The sequence below is a fragment of the Schistocerca serialis genome, chromosome 6, assembly GCF_023864345.2.
Source record: "Schistocerca serialis cubense isolate TAMUIC-IGC-003099 chromosome 6, iqSchSeri2.2, whole genome shotgun sequence".
NCBI lineage: Eukaryota > Metazoa > Arthropoda > Insecta > Orthoptera > Acrididae > Schistocerca > Schistocerca serialis.
This window is the reverse complement of record NC_064643.1, coordinates 285,578,410-285,598,656: the sequence shown is the minus strand read 5'-3', so window position 1 is coordinate 285,598,656 and position 20,247 is coordinate 285,578,410. Positions and strand designations below refer to the sequence as shown.

At 43.8% G+C, this 20,247-nt stretch overlaps 1 protein-coding gene across 2 annotated transcripts in view; it reads right to left on the bottom strand.

Annotated features, from left to right (window-relative positions):
- Positions 1-20,247, bottom strand: part of LOC126483878 (high affinity cAMP-specific and IBMX-insensitive 3',5'-cyclic phosphodiesterase 8A) — a 1,729,999-nt gene that overhangs the window by 224,202 nt on the left and 1,485,550 nt on the right. For both annotated transcript variants that reach the window (XM_050107127.1, XM_050107128.1), the window contains exon 11: positions 9,804-9,955. In XM_050107127.1, coding sequence (XP_049963084.1) covers positions 9,804-9,955 — 152 coding nt within the window. The remainder of the gene's footprint in view (positions 1-9,803; positions 9,956-20,247) is intronic.

Sequence of the window (20,247 nt, the reverse complement as noted above, 5' to 3'; positions counted from 1 at the left end):
GGGGAGTACACGAAGCACGCTAATAAATGGCAGGACGGAGGAATACTTGTTCAAAACCACTATGTTCAACCAACTCCCTCCATCCTTCACCCATAATTGAAGTCATCATCCATTCGTAACCTAGTCGTTCAAAATGTTCACCCACTTGAAAGACCCCACATCCTGCAGCATATAAATTTTGCCATCCGCACTACCTCCCATCTTAATACATACGTCACCTGTTCCCAAAATCAAGTCAATACACTCATTTTAATCTAACCTTCAAACAACACCCCGTATGACTGAAAATGGCGCGCAGACATACAATATTCAATCCCAAATTGTCCGTTCCCTCCGCTCCAATAAACGTCTTCTCGCCCACGCCATCCGACAACACGAAATCCATGCCCCCCTTCTCAACGAAACCTCCCTCCAACCCCACCATTCCACAGGCATGTCTCCTTACATATTACGTCGAACAATTCTATTGCCTGGGGCGGAGTTCCTATCAGCCATTTTCTAAATATTTATTTTCTCCCTCAACCGCCCCTGAATGATCCAACTGAGTACCTCGACCTTACCATCATTCTCCCAAAACTCAGATGAGTCCTTGCCATTATCTACATCCGCCATAATCATCTTATACCAAACAGTTTACTAATCCACATAGGCCCAACCAGTGTCACATACATAATAGCTACTCTCCTGCACACCTGCAGAAAAACAGCTGTGCCATCAATTTATCAACCCCGACCACAACCGTTCTGACACAAATACCACCTCAGTACCATTACCCTTACGTCTTGAGAGGTCCTAGACCCAACTGAGCGTGACCATCTACCTGACCGTAACCAGATCTCATACCGTGTACCAAATTTCACCTGTTCCACTCCTAATCATTGTCCCCGATAAATCCAGGATCATTACGCGCAGGTTGGAATGCATACCGTGCCCAAATCCACGCCCTAATCGAAAGTCATGGCTTTAACCTTCAAATCCTGATGACATCCAGCATGTGGCTTATTTCCCACAACACACCGTCTCAGATGCAATTTCCAATCTTCTCCCATTGCGAATTGCCTAATATGATGAGCAACTGCCGTCTTTTTCGGTGCAAAAGTCATAACTTTGGCCCACCAATGTGTTTTTTTAAAAATCATTCTTTACTGTAATCTGTTTTGTGTGTTTTAAAAAGTCTCTCCAAGTTATGTAACGTTTCGCTGAAAAACCATTTTATCCGCTGCCAGCCTGCCTCTTCGTGAGGAACTGAAATAACAGTGAAGAGAGATGGCCCACCTGAAGATGACTGACAGGTGTCCAGTCGAAATGTTACGGACGGTAATTAACGACGACCGGGACCAAGCCCCAAACTTCTTTGAATATGGAAGAAATGTACCACATCCAGAATTTCCCGAATTACTAGGATATTTTCCCAAAACTCTTATCAGAGTTATGGGAGTGGAACAACTTTGGAAGAGGTGTAGAATATAAATTTCCGGGTCGATCAGTGGCTGCGAGAAGTTACGAAAAAATTTAGAAGATTAATGCCCATGTAGGGAAACATGTTGCAATATTTGGTTGATAACTGACGTCAACTGAGAGACAAAAAGGCTAACGTAGTATAATGTTTGGAGCATTATGAAAATGCATGCTGCACATAAGTGGTTCCTTTAAATCTCACTTATGGACAAAAAGGCAACAGAAACAATCTCCTCTGACATCACGGAAAGAACAAAGTAAGAGCTACGCTTGCTGGGAAAGTCATAAAAAGGAATTAAATATGGTCTTTCCGCGAATATAAATGGTCAATTGATTGTTGCCGAAAGTGTAAAAAACGAATAAATCAGCCACGAATCGTAGAAAATGCGCAGATTTTTTCTTTGTTATCAAATTTGTGATAATGATCCGGCGGGTACTCCAGGTTCCAACGATTAAAGAGAAATATTACATTTAAGTCGCAACCGAGAATGATTTAAATAAAAACGACCGATTTTGTGGACGAATAGATCATGGACTATATCAAAACGTGTCAACCTAACATTTCATCTCATTGAAGCAATTTTTAGCTGTGAACCGCTATCATTAGCACGCACATCTCCTGTATTCGCCAGATCTCGCTCCATCTGACTTGGATCTACTCCTCGAATCGAAAACTGGATTTAAGAAAGTGAGTTTTAATCCTTAAAAAATGATCAAGAGCAACAAAAAAAGTCCTCTTGCTGTGGGTAACAGGAGATGAATAACATCACTGCTTTGAATAACGGCAGGAATGTAATTACTGAAGTGTAGGTAGAGATGATGACCACGTTGGAAATAAAAAATAATTACGAGGAGGCGCTCACTAAGAAATGCAACACACTTTTTTACAAATGCAAGTTGGCTTTATTTAGATTCAAATACATCATTTTATTCTCCACTCTGTTGGCTACAAAACTCTCTTTCTCAACGTAATCTCCGTTCAATGCGACGGCTTTACACCACCTTGCTGGGAGGGCCTGTATTCCAGCTTGGTACCACTCTACTGATCGACGTCGGAGGCAACATCTTGCTGGATCAATAATCCGCCCATCATCCACGTACTGCTTCCCGTGGAATGCATTCTTCATGGAGTCAAACAGATGGGAGTCGGAAGGTGCTAGATCCGGGCTATAGGGTGGATAAGGGAGACCAGTCCGATGAAGTTTTGGGAGCTCCTCTCAGGAGCAGGTACTATAAGATTCAATCATACCGAAAATTTCGCTGGAAAATAAACCTCTCTGATGAACTGAAACTGTGTTTGATGCCAGCTCCCGAGCTCCGATTTCTGCCTTTCTATCGAGCGGAATACTCGAGCATGCCTACAGAAAACTTCGAATCTTCTGCATCCTGCGTATATTATTTTCCAAATCCAGTACACAACGATTTTAAGTGTGAATTTTCACGATCGAAAATGTCACACATCAAAGTATTCTACATCCACATCTACAACATTACTATGCAATTCACAATTAAGTGCCTGGCAGAGGATTCGTCGGAGAATCTTCAAGCTGTTTCTCTACAATTCCAATCTCGAACAGCGCGCGGGAAGAACCAACACTTACATTTTTCCGTGTGAGCTTCGATTTACTTCATAATGACGATAATTGTCCCTATATAGGTGCTTTTATACCGTGGTTGAATGAATTTCTTGGAGAAACGCAATGTTTTGTCCCTAAAGGCAGAAGGCTCCCATACAGAGGCGTGACGTCAGATGTTTTCAGCGGTTGCTGTCGACCAGTACTGCGACTGCTCCGCGATGGATGACTGGTAAAAATCCTCTTCAGTACCAGAATCCAGATACCATTCCGTTTTACACTTTCCTCCGTCCGATTAAAATTATTGGAGTGTTCAAGTTACCTCAGTTCAGGCTATATTGAATATGAAGGGGAAAAAAGAGAGGTCAGCATCTTGTCTACATCGATATCATCAGGGGCGACCCACAAGCTCAGTTGCCAAGCGCGGGAGACGTCGAAACAACCATCTTGGAACACTCTAGATATTTAATCCATCTTGTGCAAAGGCGGAACGAGGTGATTCAGTGATCAGGACACAGAATTCGGGTTCGGTACAGGTTGTAGGTTCTCCTCCAGCCTTCCTGCTTTTCACTGAGCAAAAGAAGCAAAGGATCACTTTTTAGAAACCCTGTAATTCTCAGCCACTTCAATACTTTCGTCTTAAATTTGGTGTAATGGTACGTACAATCTTCCTCTGTAAAGGCGCAAAAGCATGGCATCCTGTGACGTCACCCTGAGGCTCGACGACGCTGCAAACAGCACGGTGTCCACACATGTGAAAAAAAAGGCACCACTCAGAAATTCATGTGAGGTGTAAGATGGCTTAATGATGTTACATTGGCACCAAATTTCACCACAGTTCTGCTCAATGTCACTGTGGACGTGTAATACGATCAGAAGGTCGTTATGCTGCCTCTTTTGACGTCTCTGCGATGGAGATCAGAACCGCGACGCTCAGAGTCTAAAATCAAGAGGTTTTCTTATGAATGGCCATAGAAAACATTCCAGACACACCACCGCTCAAGACAGGCACTAAAAGGCCGCAGGGGTGGCATAAAGGTCGTCAATGTAACCACCCGTATGCCTGGGGCGTTGACTCCCACACATTTCGCGGTAGACAACGACGTTTCGCAGTGCAGTGCAACAGGAAGACTTTCTTGACAACCTTTGACACTGCTGACACCTACAGAAGTTTCAGTCCCTCTCTAAGGAGATGTGAAACTACATCCCTACCGAATGTGATCGCACCCATTTGGAGCGCAGTGTGAACCCATTTGGAGCGCAGTGTGACCGCAGTTTTTGCTCTTGTGCACAGGTTGTAACCATTAGGGACCATTCCAAATCACTCGATGAAATTTGGACATGATCTGAAAGAGCAAAGGTTGCTTACGGTTTTCCAGCGCCCCTATTTTGTGTCGCCCTGTGGCGTGATCATGGAGGCATGCGGCATGACACATGTGTGAATAAAATGGCGCATTACTTCTCTAAGAACCCCCCCCCCCCCCGCCCCCCTCCCCACTGTGGCAAAACCCTCGGTGCCATCCGTCCACCTTTCTTGAGAATTTTAACAATGTGCCTGTACAGAGAGGACACTTGACGAATTCCTGGGCGCTTGCAGACAGGTAACCTCTTTGACACACTCTGATTCCGGATAGCCTATCATGAGACGCAAGAGCAGCATCGTAGTCTGCCTGCAGGAATCTGGGATCTCTCGTTCCAAGTTCTCTCTGTACAGGTACATTTTTCGGTTGCTCAAAAAATATGAGTGGATGGCAATGAGTGTTTTGCCGAACTGGGGGATCTTAGAGGACCCTTTTTCGTTTATTCGCGCATGATCGCGCCACAGGACCACGCGAAATAAAACGGCTGAAAAAGTGCAAGCACACTCTGCTGTTTCGGATCAGATTCAAATTTCGTCGAATCTACATCTACATCATACTCCGCAAGCCACCTAATGGTGCGTGGCGGAGGTTACTCTCGGCACCACTATCTGATCCCTTCAATCCTATTCCACTCGCGAATAGTTCGTGGAAGAATGATTATCGATAAACCTCGGTACTGGCTCTAATTTCTGTGATTTTCTCCTCGTGGTCAATACGCGAGATGTATGTGGGGGGAAGTAATATGTTGCTCGCTTTCCTTCTGAAAAGTGCTGTACCGAAATTTCATTAGTAAATCTCTTCGTGCTCCACAACGTCTCTCTTGTAACGTCTGCCAGTGGAGTTTGTTTAGCATCTCTGTAACGTTCTCTCGGCAGCTAAACGACCCCTTGATGAAACGCTCCGCTCTTCGTTGGATCTTCTCTATCTCCTAATCAATCCTACCTGATGATTTTGAACGGTGCCTAGTAGTTCAATTCTGTACACGAGAGCAAAAATTTCGGTCGCCCTGCGCATTGAAAGGGTCAGATCACGTATAATAGGCACTTAGCCCCCAACGTCCTGGGAGAAGCCTTGAAATGTCCGAGAGTGTTAGTGTCAAGGGTTGTCAACAACGTCTTCCTTTTGCTCATCGCACTGCAAACTACGATTCTGACCTCGAAAAGTGCGGGGATCAATGCTCCTGGAGAAATGGAGGTTTCATTGAGAGCCCGGTGTGTCCGGAATGTTTTCTTTGCCCACTCATAAGAAAACCGCGTATTTCAACGCTATGCGTCGCGGTTCTAACCTCCGTCGCAGAGATGTGAAAAGAGAGGATGAAATGTGGTAAAGAGGGGCTAAGATGACCTTCCCTTTGTGTGACACGTCGACGATGGCATTGGGCAGAGTTTGATGAAGTTTGGTGGCAATGTGACATCATTAACTCTACACGTCACATGAACGTCTCGACTCTTTGCCGTCTGAAGCGTTATCAAGCCCGAAGGTGACAACGGAGGGCGACACGCGTTGGCGCCATTGAACCAAATGTCAAACTTAAGCGTCGCAATGGGTGGCAATTACGGGGTTTCTAAAAAAGTGACCCTTTAATTACGTTGCGCAGTGTAGATTTCCGTGGTCCCACTAAACGGCATTTGGCTAATGCTACGGTGGTACTATAATCACTGACACTACCGATTTTCTTCCCAAATCTTGTCCAGTCCGAGTGTGCTCGCAGATCTCTTACGAAGTTCACGTCCGCACAACGTCAAATTTCGACGTCCATTCTTTGTTAACGCCTGTAAAGACCCTAGTCTCCTCCGCTTTCAAAAAGTATCGCGGATGCATGTGTCAGCAATAGATGGAAATCCTTTCACAGATGATGATGAGGTCCCATACCCCGAGGAGCGTTGGGGACGATGCGGGAGACCTGTACCGCCGTACTGGGCAAGGATCTAGTGGAGGTGGTTTGCTATTGCCTTCCTCGGACCGTAATGGGGATGTATGATGATGATGAACACGACACCACACCCAGTCATGTCGAGGTAGGAGAAAGCCCTGACCCCGCCGGGAATCGAACCCGGGACCCCATGCGCGGGAAGCGAGAACGCTAGCGCAAGACCACGAGCTGCGGACCCTTTCAGACAGGAGAGGGGCAAAGTTCTCCTAGACGACATTTATTTATTTTCTGTTTTCTTTTTGTCTGTGATCTAGATTCTAATACAGAACACATCTACCCATGAAGTTCTATACAGAAAATTACTACAATTACTGTTCCGCTAACTTACATTCTCTATGGATGGGTAGAATTTCTACCTTGTCTTGGTTGGTATATATTGTGCTCAGACAAAACTTCAAATGAAGACAATTGACTGAGTGACTGGCGTACATTTTCCATTGTGCTTCCATTTGTTTACTGTCAACTGCAGCAAGTAGACGAGTTACATTACCCAGGGTACCAGCACTGTGTTCTGCTACGGGAGAGTCAGATTTAATTTTGTGTTACGTGCTTAATAACATCATGTTTACGTCAGTGATACGTAGTGACACCTTTTTGAATAGATCTTGAAAAGATGAAGTGAATTACCGAATAAAAAATATAGGATGCTGCTTAACAAAAACATCTTCCTAATGAACAAAGATATAAGAAAGGAAAACGTGTTGGGTAATGTCCCCCTGATAGTTAAACGTTTACTTGGTACCACTTTTATTTTGCACTAGGCGAGAAATAATTCGAGGCAGTCAAAATAAATAGGACAACATGCACGCGAGTATGTCTCATGATATCTTAACATAAAATTTCAAATGCATTAGTACAGTTCAGAAGTATGCCCTTTGAAGAAAGAACCATAACTGGAGAAGAGAGAGAGAGAGAGAGAGGAAAACTGATTACATGTTATGGGAAAAGAACTGCATTCTGCCCCTTGTCCATGTAGCACACAGATATATGCCCATCCGGAATCCTGTTGGTACTAGGTCACTATTCTGTAACCCATTACTGTATCACAGATTTTTCTAATTTATAATTTAACACTACGCTACAGTATGAAACATTACACTACACAGCACTACAGGACATTACTCTTTTGTACTGGATATCACTAACAACATTTGTTTTTCTCCTTGCGTGTGCACACACATTGTCAAGTTAGGGAACGATCTCCATTAATGTAGAAACATTAGTACATCTTCAAACAGCCAATATAGCTATTGTACAGCATTTATTGTGATGACTGGTTCAACAAACTACGTTGCTGTCATCAGATCTGTAAAACATAAGTCAACATATTGAAGCACATTGGGATCGGATGTAAAGGGGCGTAAGACAATTTTACATAAACGTGTACCATACCAAGGAATATAACATACCTTCTGCAGAACATTTCACTGAATCTTTATCAGATGCATATTATACCGTGTCATATCATAGAACAATACTTGATAAACATGAGAACAACAGTATTTCAGCAAGTCAAGCATAAAATAACCATTACATTAAACAACACATATACTGCAGCGATTATACAAGCTCATGTTCATACTTTAGCAGAATAGCTACCGAGATTCTCAAGTAAACATCATAGACGGTACAGGCTCTGTGTAGTAGCAACGTAGCTTCCTAAAACTGATCGTCACAATAAATGCTGTACAATAGCGATCTCGGCTGTTTGAAGTAGTACTTCTGTTTCTAAATTGTTTTTCTCCTTTTGTCTTGATTGCTATCACCTGGCGCATTGAGCCATTCACAGTCGTAGTGCTTCCTTGCCGTACAAGGCGTTGAGATTGCGACAGAGATGGCTATGAGGGTCTGGGGAAATTTTTTCTGGTCCTCTCCGTGGCTCATCTCCTCATTTAGTCCGGAAGGACACTGTGGTTGAGGGTTCTGCCTTGGTTCGTCCCGTTGTCATCACGTATAGCGTCTTCCAGGCTGTCTCTACGTCATGTAGGGTCGCATTTCATCAGCTGTGCCACAGCTCCTCACTCCCTGTTATGCCACAAACTGGAGGATTACCAAAGGCGTTCATGCCCTGATCTGAAATACCTTGTGTGTTGGCACATTCCCAGACGATGTGGTATTGGGTGAAGATTGCTTCCACAAGCAGACGTCTGCGTTGCGTTGGCGTATTTGTACTAAATACCCGGGAAACGATCACGTCTGCGACAGATAATGTATTGCTCCATTGGTCGACGAGAAATACACCATCTAATCAAAAGCATCCGGACACTCCTACGCAAGGCGGAATTGACCGACAGACGTCACGAGAGGTGACCTGAACGTATAAAACGAGGCCAGAATATAGCGTCGTCTGTACAAATTGTCGGCCAGGAGCTCTCAATGACGTCCAACGTGGACTAGCCACTGGATATCAACTGAGTAACAGATCCATCACGGAAATTTCCATTGTTCCAAAGCTGTCCAAGTCGACTGTTGTGATGTGATTGTGAAGTAGAAACGAGAATGTACAACCATAGTTAACGAAGGCCTGGCAGATCTCTTGCATCGACTGATACGGACCGGTGAAGGGTGCTTGTAAAAATCGAATGACCTAGTGGACCTTAGATGACTGGAAACGAATGCTTTGGAGTGACGAATGACGCTATATGCCTGGAGAAAGTTACCTGTAGTCATTTCCGCTACCAACAGTTATGTACGAAGAATGTTGTGCTATGGTATGTTGAATTTTACGTAGGTAGGTTTTGGTCCCCTTACTGCGCTTGAAAAACGCTAAATGCTCAAGGATGTGAGCACATTTTACAGCTTCGTGTTCTACGTCCAGTAGAGGACCACTTCGTAAATGATGACTGATTGCAGCGACATGACATTACACCCTGTCATAAAGAAGCGTCTGTGAATCACTGATATGTGAAGAATAGCATTCCTGAAATGGACTGGTCCGCCCACAGTCCCCAACTGAACCCAGTAGAACACCTTTGGGATGAGTCAGAACGTCGACTTCGCTCCAGACTGTAGCGTCCAACATCACCACCTTTTCTGGTTTCGGCTCTTCTGGAAGAATGGGCTGCCGTTCCTCCACCGGCATTCAGGAACCTCATTGAAAATGTCGCCAGCAGAGCTGAAGCCGTCGCAAAGATGACGTGTGGACACATCCCATACGAATGTCTAATTGTAGGTGTCTCGATACTTCTGATCAAATGCTTCACAAAGTACTGATGTTACTTATTTGTTAGGAAGGAAGTGGTAGATTCTCCTCACTGTTTCTGCCCTGTCCTGATTTCTTCACAACCTCTATTAATACATGGCTTAATTTTCTTCTTCGACGGAAATGGAGGTACGTATTGTTAGAGAATGGGAGTAAGTCTGGGAAGAGTACCTACCTACCTTGATGCTATAACGTGGAACAGTTTCATGGCCTTAGACCCCAACATAGACAGTCCGAGTTCAGCCAGTTGGCAAGCCAGCCGCTGGCGTACTTACCGTCGCTGGAGACGGAGCGGATGTCGTAGGAGTTGCGCCTCACGGAGTGCAGGCTGCCGCGCTGCGTGGGGTACGCCGAGCCAGAGTCGGAGGCTCGCTTCCCCATCCCGGGGCCAGGCACCTCGTGGATGAACACGAAGTGCGACGGTGGTCTGCAACATAGACACCACATCAGGACCATAAAAGGCGGCACTCAAACTCCGCTCCACTCTATGGTGGAGCTTTACCGTCACGTGACATGGAATTTATTAATAGTTTAGCTGTGGGTGTAGGTATGAGGGAGCCCAACTGCCTGAAGAAATGGAGAAAGCGCACAGATTAGTTGTACACACACACAGACGCAGATGCACAACAGATAGATAGATAGATGGATACATAGATGGATAGATAGATAGATAGATAGAGAGAGAGAGAGAGAGATTGCTAGATAGATAGAAAGAAAAGAGCGAGGTGTGGAAGAAAAACTTCACTCTCACTTATTTAGTCTGCAGCGTGTGATTTAATAAGCCTAAAACACGTTGATAACTCCCTGGTAACGGTGCAATAGATAATTTTATTTCTAAGCCTATATCCTCATAAAAGGCTGTCTATATGTAAACGTAATAGATTCTAAGAAAAAAAAATGCTCACCACGAAGAAATCATCCGAATGGGAGATATGATGTACATGTAAAGACAAACAAATGATTACAATTTCAGAAGAATTGGATGATCTTTTCAAGAGAAAGAGCTTCACAATTTGGCAAGTCAGTAATGCTTTTACCCACCTCTGGCCCTTATGCAAGCAGTTATTCTGCTTAGAATTGATTAATAGAGTTGTTGTATGTCCTTATGAGGGATATTGATTGAAATTCTATCCAGCTGGCGCGTTAGATCGTCAAAAAAACCTAGTTGGTTGAAGGACGGTGCCCATAACGCTCCAAACTTTCTCAGTTGGGGGGAGATACGGCGACGTTGCTGGCTAAGGTACGGTTTGGCAAGCACGAAGACAAGCAGTAGAAACTTTCACCGTATGCGGGCGGGCATTATCTTGCTGAAATCTAAGCCCAGGATGGCTTACCATGAAGGGCAACAAAGCAGAGCGAAGAATATCGTCGACCTACCGCTGTGTTGTAAGAGCGCAGCGGGTGTCAACCAAAGCGGTCCTCCAATAAAATGAAATGGCACCCCAGACCACCACTATTCGTTCTCGGGCCGTGTGGCAGGAGACAGTCAGCCTGGAATCCCATCGCTGTCCAGGGCGTCCCCAGAAACGTCTTCTCTGGTCATCGGATCTCATTCCGAAGTGGGACTCATCACTGAAGACAATTCTATTACAGTCTCTGCGAGTCCAGGTCAAAGATTTGTCTGGAGACGCTGCCGACAACGGTGGGAGACCAATGTAACTGTCGCCCGCTAAGCAGCTTGACAACCAAGAGTGATAGTTTGGGGTGCCGCTACATTTTATAGCAGGCCCCCTTAAGTTGTCACCCGCGGAATTCTTACAGCATAGCGGTACGTCGAAAATCTTGTACGCCCCGATTTGTCGCCCTTCACGGCAAGCAATCCTGGGCTTACGTTTCAGCAGGAAAATGCCTGCCCGCACACGAAATGCTTTTCTACTGCTTGTAGGCCTGAGTTCCTACTACTTGTCTTCACGCTTGTCAAACCCTACTTTGGCCAGCAGGGTCCCCAGATCTCTCCCCAACTAAGAACGTTTGGAGCTTTATGGGCAGAGCCCTCCAATCAGCTCGGAATTTCGGCTATCTAACGCTCGAATTGGACAGAATTTGGCACGATGTCCCTCAGGAGGACATCCTACAACTCTATCAGTCAAGGTGAAGCCGAATAAGTGGTTGCATGATGTTCATTGGTGGACCAGTTCGTTGCTGACTTGCTCAATTTGTGAAGTTCTTTCCCGTGAAAAAAACATTCAATTGTATTCATTTGTTTGTCTGTACACGTTCATGACGTACACCGATTTCCGTCCCATTTGGATAACTCCTTCACGCTGCGTCGTTTTTCTGTCTTAGCGTGTATTTTTGCACTGCTGTTACATTCGATGTAAATAGAGACATAACTGTAAATATTATAAACCTTTTTACAATATTCCACTAAATTTTGTTAATTTTACGTATAGACATGTACAACTCAATTTATATTCTGTTTTTGCTGCAATATAAATAATTAGATCCTTTGGCTATAAATGTAATCTCACTGCCTTTTCTCACTTGGAAGAGTAGTCAGCTGAAAAAGTAGGAAATGTTTTGCACAGACGTAATGAACAGTTGAAAATTTGTAGTTCATCTGAGCAGGTGAAAATCATATTGATGTGGAAGTTGTATAATAGGTATAAAACAGCCGTCCGAGTATTTTGAAAATACAGAAACATAGAGAAGTGAACTACTATTATTTTGTAGTTAAATTGACCCAACAAACCATTACAATTCTGGAAAGCTTCAGATTTTATCGTACAGGGAAAACTCGAGACAATCATACCGTGAAGACGGCGATAACGAGTAACTACGATACTGCAGTATTTATCTGCTGATACCGGACAGCGACTTTCAGTTAAAATGTCCTCCCTTGTAAGGGAATTATATAATGTGTGTACCAGTATACGTCGTGACGTAGGAGCGATGACATACAGAAGTTTGGGTCTGGCCGTGAGTCGTGCACCGATAGCCAATGAGATAAGGCCACCGCTGGCGGAGAGCGGGAAGTCTGCTTCGAATCCCGGTCTGGCACAAATTTTCATTCTCGTCATTCTCTTATACAGCTGATGGTTGATCGCATTCGCGAATACATTTCAAGGGCGACAATATACAGGGTGGTCCATTGATCGTGACCGGGCCAAATATCTCACGAAATAAGAGTCAAACGAAAAAACTACAAAGAAAGAAACTCGTCTAGCTTGAAGCGGGAAACCAGATGGCGCTATGGTTGGCCCGCTAGAGGACGCTGCCATAGGTCAAACGGATATCAACTGCGTTTTTTTAAAAATGGGAACCCCCATTTTTATTACATATTCCTGTAGTAAGTAAAGAAATATGAATGTTTTAGTTGGACCACTTTTTTCGCTTTGTGATAGATGGCGCGGTAATAGTCACAAACATATGGCTCACAATTTTAGACGAACAGTTGGTAACAGGTAGGTTTTTTAAATTAAATTACAGAACATAGGTACGCTTGAACATTTTATTTCGGTTGTTCCAATGTGATACATGTACCTTTGTGAACTTATCATTTCTGAGAACGCATGCTGTTACAACGTGATAACCCGAAAATACCACATTAATGCAATAAATGCTCAAAATTATGTCCGTCAACATTTGGCAATACGTGTAACGACATTCCTTTCAACAGCGAGTAGTTCGCCTTCCGTAATGTTCGCACATGCATTGACAATGCGCTGACGCATGTTGTCAGGCGTTGTCGGTGGATCACGATAGCAAATATCCTTCAACTTTCCCCACAAAAAGAAATCCGGTGACGCCAGATCCGGCGAACGTGTGGGCTTCGACGACCGATCCACCTGTCATGAAATATGTTATTCAATACCGCTTCAACCGCACGCGAGCTATGTGCCGGGCAGCCATCATGTTGGAAGTACATCGCCATTCTGTCACGCAGTGAAACATCTTGTAGTAACATCGGTAGAACATTACGCAGGAAATCAGCATACATTGCACCATTTAGATTGCCATCGATAAAATGGGGGCCAGTAATCCTTCCTCCCATAATACCGCACCATACATTAACCCGTCAAGGTCGCTGATGTTCCATTTGTCGCAGCCATCGTGGATTTTCCGTTGCCCAATAGTGCATATTATGCCGGTTTACGTTACTGCTGTTGGTGAATGACGCTTCGTCGCTAAATAGGACGCGTGCAAAAAAATCTGTCATCATCCCGTAATTTCTCTTGTGCCCAGTGGCAGAACTGTAAACGACGTTCAAAGTCGTCGCCATGCAATTCCAAGCGTTCGGGTGCAATCGATGTTGATGTAGCATTCTCAACACCGACGTTTTTGAGATTCCCGATTCTCGCGCAATTTGTCTGCTACTGATGTGCGGGTTAGCCGCGACAGCAGCTTAAAACACCTACTTGGGCATCATCATTTGTCGTAGGTCGTGGTTGACGTTTCACATGTGGCTGAACACTTCTTGTTTCCTGAAATAACGTAACTATCCGGCGAACGGTCCGCACACTTGGATGATGTCGTCCAAGATACCGAGCAGCATACATAGCACACGCCCGTTGAGCATTTTGATCACAATAGCCATACATCAACACGATATCGATCTTTTCCGCAATTGGTAAACGGTCCATTTTAACACGGGTAATGTATCACGAAGCAAATACCGTCCGCACTGGCGGAATGTTACGTGATACCACGTACTTATTCGTTTGTGACAATTACAGCGCCAATTATTACAAAGCGAAAAAAGTGGTCCAGCTAAAACATTCATATTTATTTACGTACTACACGAATATGTAATAAAAATGGGGGTTCCTATTTTTAAAAAAAACGCAGTTTATATCTGTTTGACCTATGGCAGCGCCATCTAGCGGGCGAACCATAGCGCCATCTGGTTTCCCCCTTGAAGCTAGACGAGTTTCGTTCTTTGTAGTTTTTTCGTTTGACGCTTATTTCGCGAGATATTTGGCCCGGTCACGATGAATGGACCACCATATATATATATATATATAAGCACCACATCAGAAACTTTTGCGTGTGTACATGCCTACTTCCAAAATTACAAAAAAAAAAAAAATCGAAATCACCACAGCGGCCGGTCTTTATTAAAAGCGTCATGTCAAGTGAAAGCACAAAATGAAGAACAAAATGTATGAGTGAACGGGAGATGGAGATAAAAGATATCACCAAACTGGGAGTTTCTCAGGAATACCTTTCAACGAATATCTTTTGGCAAGTATGTGTTCCTTTTGGCGCGGGAGACTAAGGTGTTACATAAAGGCAACGAAAGTTCTCAGTCAGACAGAGTTGGCTGATTAAATGCAAGGGAACTCCGAAGGCGAGTTTTACAGAATGCCAAGAGAGAGATGACTCTATGCTATCTCTATTGTGTCACAATTCAAGCAGATATTGCTCTGACTATTATAAATATTAGGAACAGGGACGGTCTAGACTTTTGTCCCAAGCGTGAGAATGGCTATCAGCTAGAGTCGTTGCCTCTAGACACCCGGCCAGGTCGGACTGGTTTCTGCAATACACACAACAACCGCGGCCGTGAGATGACATCTCACGACACACTCGATGACTCGTGCGATCCGTGCACCACCAGAGTCATACGCCCTACAGCACTTCCGTAAAAGTTCAGTTGCCAACGTTTTACTTGTCTCAAAAAAAAAAAAAAAAAAAAATCAAATGTGTGTTAAATCTTATGGGACTTAACTGCTAAGGTCATGAGTCCCTAACCTTACACACTACTTAACCTAAATTATCCTAAGGGCAATCACACACACCCATGCCTGAGGGAGAACTCGAACCTCCACCGGGACCAGCCGCATAGTCCATGACTGCAGCGCCTCAGACCGCTCGGCTGCTTGTCTCAAATATATAATTATATCTAGGGAAGTGACTATGAGATAATTATTGATACCAACGGTAACTTATTTTTTTTCTCTGTATCGTTTGTAAGGAGAAAATATTGTTTTGGATTAAGTTCGAGAAAAGGGTAAATACAATCAATTTACCTGTGTCTAGAATGAGATAAAATTTGGCAGAAATTAAAGAAGCCAAACTGATGACAAGAAAAGTGGAGTGTCCAGAAGACATACTGAACGTAACTTCGTACGCGGATTGGCGCGTATGTAAATGATTAGAGTTGTAATATTAAATGCTCTGAGTAACCGGAAATCACCCGTTGGGAGTTTTTGTGATATATCAAAGGCTTTTGATTGTGTAAATCATGGAATACTTCTAGATAAGCTCAAGTACTGCGGTATGAATGGGACAGTGCTCAAACGGTTTAAATCGTACCTAACTGGAAGAGTGCAGAAAGTTGAAATAAACAGTTCACATAATATGCAAAAAACTGGTGATTTCTCAAACTGGGGAACAATCAAGAATGGGGTGCCGCAAGGTTCAGTCTTGGGTCCTCTGCTGTTCTTAATATATATTAATGACCTGCCATTCTGTATTCACGAAGATGCAAAGCTGGTACTTTTTGCCGATGGTACAAGTATAGCTATCACACCCGACAGACAAGAATTAACTGGTGAAATTGTAAACGATGTTTTTCAGAAAATCATTAAGTGGTTCTCTGCAAATGGGCTCTCATTAAACTTTGACAAAACACAGTATATACAGTTCCACACAGTAAATGGAATGACCCCATTAATAAATATAGACTTCGATCAGAAATCGGTAGCTAAGGTAGAATATTCAAAATTTCTAGGTGTATGCATTGATGAGGGGTTGAACTGGAAAAAAGACACTCAGGATCTGCTGAGACGTTTGAGTTCAGCTACTTATGCTATTAGGGTCATTGCAAATTTTGGCGATATACATCTGAGTAAATTAGCTTACCACGCCTATTTTCATTCTGTGCTTTCCTATGGCATCATATTCTGGAGTAACTCATCATTGAGTAAAAGAGTGTTCATTGCACAAAAGAGTGTAATCAGAATAATTGCTGGAGTTCATCCTAGATCATCCTGCAGACACTTATTTAAAGAGCTAGAAATCTTCACTGTAGCCTCACAATATATATATTCACTTTTGAAATTAATTATTAACAATCCGAACGAATTCAAAAGTAATAGCAGTGTACATGGCTACAACACTAGGAGAAAGGATGATCTTCACTACTCAAGGTTAAATCTAACTTTGGCTCAGATGGGGGTAAATTATGCTGCCACGAAAGTATTTGGTCACTTACCTAATAGCATCAAAAGTCTGACAGATAGCCATATAGCATTCAAAAGTAAATTAAAAGAATTTCTTAATGGCAACTCCTTCTACTCATTAGATGAATTTTTGGATATAGTAAGTGGGTAATTTGCCAACCCCAACAAAAAAAAATTAAAAATATTGAGTGTCATGTAATATTTTGTGTAATGTAATATCTTGTATGGACACCTTTTATAACCTGACATGTTCCACATCATTACGAAGTGTCGTATTCATGATCTATGGAACAAGTACTAATCTAATCTAATCTAATCTGTAACAGTTATCCCGACCAACAGAGTGCACTAATGTTGTTCATATTTAGTGTCGTACAAGGGTTGGTAGAGCATAGAAGGAGCGTGAACAGCGTCAGATGTCAAGTGAAGGACAAAGAGATGTTGTGTACCCATGTGAGACAGCGTTGTCAGCACCTGACAGATTTTGAACGGAGCCTAATTGTGGGTATCCATTTGGCCGGATGGTCGAATCGTACAACCTCCTCGTACAACCTCCAGATTTGTGGGGTCTTCGAGTGTGACAGTGGCCTGACGCTGGACAGCATTGAACTGATTAGAAGAGATGATCGGTCGGCAGAACACATTCTGTCACGGCGGGGGATCACTAATTTAGTACTGGAGGAAAGTGTGGGGGATAACAATCGTAGAGGGAGACCAAGAGATGAATACAGCAAGCAGATTCAGAATGATGAAGGTTGCAGCTGTTATTCGGACGGTTCTGCGACCGTGTGGGCTGCAGATTCCTCGACTTGCGCCATAGGGTGGTGGGGTTTCGGGTTCTGCTGGATAGGTCAGGAGTCCACTACACGGAACAAGCGGCTACACGGGTTGCAGGGGTTGTGTGGCGTGGGCTGGGCGGTTTTTTAGGTTAGATGGCCTTGGGCAAGTACAGAAAGGGCAACAGCCTCAACGGGTGCGGGGCAAAGTCAGGACATGCGGGGACCAAGCAGCGATCGGTATTGTAATTGTCAACTGTCGAAGCTGCGTTGGTAAAGTACCAGAACTTCAAGCGCTGATAGAAAGCACCGAAGCTGAAATCGTTATAGGTACAGAAAGCTGGCTTAAGCCAGAGATAAATTCTGCCGAAATTTTTACAAAGGTACAGACGGTGTTTAGAAAGGATAGATTGCATGCAACCGGTGGTGGAGTGTTCGTCGCTGTTAGTAGTAGTTTATCCTGTAGTGAAGTAGAAGTGGATAGTTCCTGTGAATTATTATGGGTGGAGGTTACACTAAACAACCGAACTAGGTTAATAATTGGCTCCTTTTACCGACCTCCCGACTCAGCAGCATTAGTGGCAGAACAACTGAGAGAAAATTTGGAATACATTTCACATAAATTTTCTCAGCATGTTATAGTCTTAGGTGGAGATTTCAATTTACCAGATATAGACTGGGACACTCAGATGTTTAGGACGGGTGGTGGGGACAGAGCATCGAGTGACATTATACTGAGTGCACTATCCGAAAATTACCTCGAGCAATTAAACAGAGAACCGACTCGCGGAGATAGCATCTTGGACCTACTGATAACAAACAGACCCGAACTTTTCGACTCTGTATGTACAGAACAGGGAATCAGTGATCATAAGGCCGTTGCAGCATCCCTGAATATGGAAGTTAATAGGAATATAAAAAAAGGGAGGAAGGTTTATCTGTTTAGCAAGAGTAATAGAAGGCAGATTTCAGACTACCTAACAGATCAAAACGAAAATCTCTGTTCCGACACTGACAATGTTGAGTGTTTATTGAAAAAGCTCAAGGCAATCGTAAAATGCGTTTTAGACAGGTACGTGCCGAGTAAAACTGTGAGGGACGGAAAAACGCACCGTGGTACAACAACAAAGTTAGGAAACTACTGCGAAAGCAAAGAGAGCTCCACTCCAAGTTTAAACGCAGCCAAAACCTCTCAGACAAACAGAAGCTAAACGATGTCAAAGCTAGCGTAAGGAGGGCTATGCGTGAAGCGTTCAGTGAATTCGAAAGTAAAATTCTATGTACCGACCCGACAGAAAATCCTAGGAAGTTCTGGTCTTACGTTAAATCAGTAAGTGGCTCGAAACAGCATATCCAGACACTACGGGATGATGATGGCATTGAAACAGAGGATGACACGCGTAAAGCTGAAATACTAAACACCTTTTTCCAAAGCTGTTTCACAGAGGAAGACCGCAGTGCAGTTCCTTCTCTAAATCCTCGCACAAACGAAAAAATGGCTGACATCGAAATAAGTGTCCAAGGAATAGAAAAGCAACTGGAATCACTCAATAGAGGAAAGTCCACTGGACCTGACGGGATACCAATTCGATTCTACACAGAGTACGCGAAAGAACTTGCCCCCCTTCTAACAGCCGTGTACCGCAAGTCTCTAGAGGAACGGAGGGTTCCAAATGATTGGAAAAGAGCGCAGATAGTCCCAGTCTTCAAGAAGGGTCGTCGAGCAGATGCGCAAAACTATAGACCTATATCTCTGTTGTAGAATTTTAGAACATGTTTTTTGCTCGAGTATCATGTCGTTTTTGGAAACCCAGAATCTACTATGTAGGAATCAACATGGATTCCGGAAACAGCGATCGTGTGAGACCCAACTCGCTTTATTTGATCATGAGATCCAGAAAATATTAGATACAGGCTCCCAGGTAGATGCTATTTTTCTTGACTTCCGGAAGGCGTTCGATACAGTTCCGCACTGTCGCCTGATAAACAAAGTAAGAGCCTACGGAATATCAGACCAGCTGTGTGGCTGGATTGAAGAGTTTTTAGCAAACAGAACACAGCATGTTGTTATCAATGGAGAGACGTCTACAGACGTTAAAGTAACCTCTGGCGTGCCACAGGGGAGTGTTATGGGACCATTGCTTTTCGCAATATATATAAATGACCTAGTAGATAGTGTCGGAAGTTCCATGCGGCTTTTCGCGGATGATGCTGTAGTATACAGAGAAGTTGCAGCATTAGAAAATTGTAGCGAAATGCAGGAAGATCTGCAGCGGATAGGCACTTGGTGCAGGGAGTGGCAACTGACCCTTAACATAGACAAATGTAATGTATTGCGAATACATAGAAAGAAGGATCCTTTATTGTATGGTTATATGATAGCGGAACAAACACTGGTAGCAGTTACTTCTGTAAAATATCTGGGAGAATGCGTACGGAACGATTTGAAGTGGAATGATCATATAAAACTAATTGTTGGTAAGGCGGGTACCAGGTTGAGATTCATTGGGAGAGTGCTTAGAAAATGTAGTCCATCAACAAAGGAGGTGGCTTACAAAACACTCGTTCGACCTATACTTGAGTATTGCTCATCAGTGTGGGATCCGTACCAGGTCGGGCAGTGGTTAGCACACTGGACTCGCATTCGGGAGGACGACGGTTCAATCCCGCCTCCGGCCATCCTGATTTAGGTTTTCCGTGATTTCCCTAAATCGCTTCAGGCAAATGCCGGGATGGTTCCTTTGAAAGGGCACGGCCGATTTCCTTCCCCATCCTTCCCTCACCCGAGCTTACGCTCCGTCTCTAATGACCTCGTT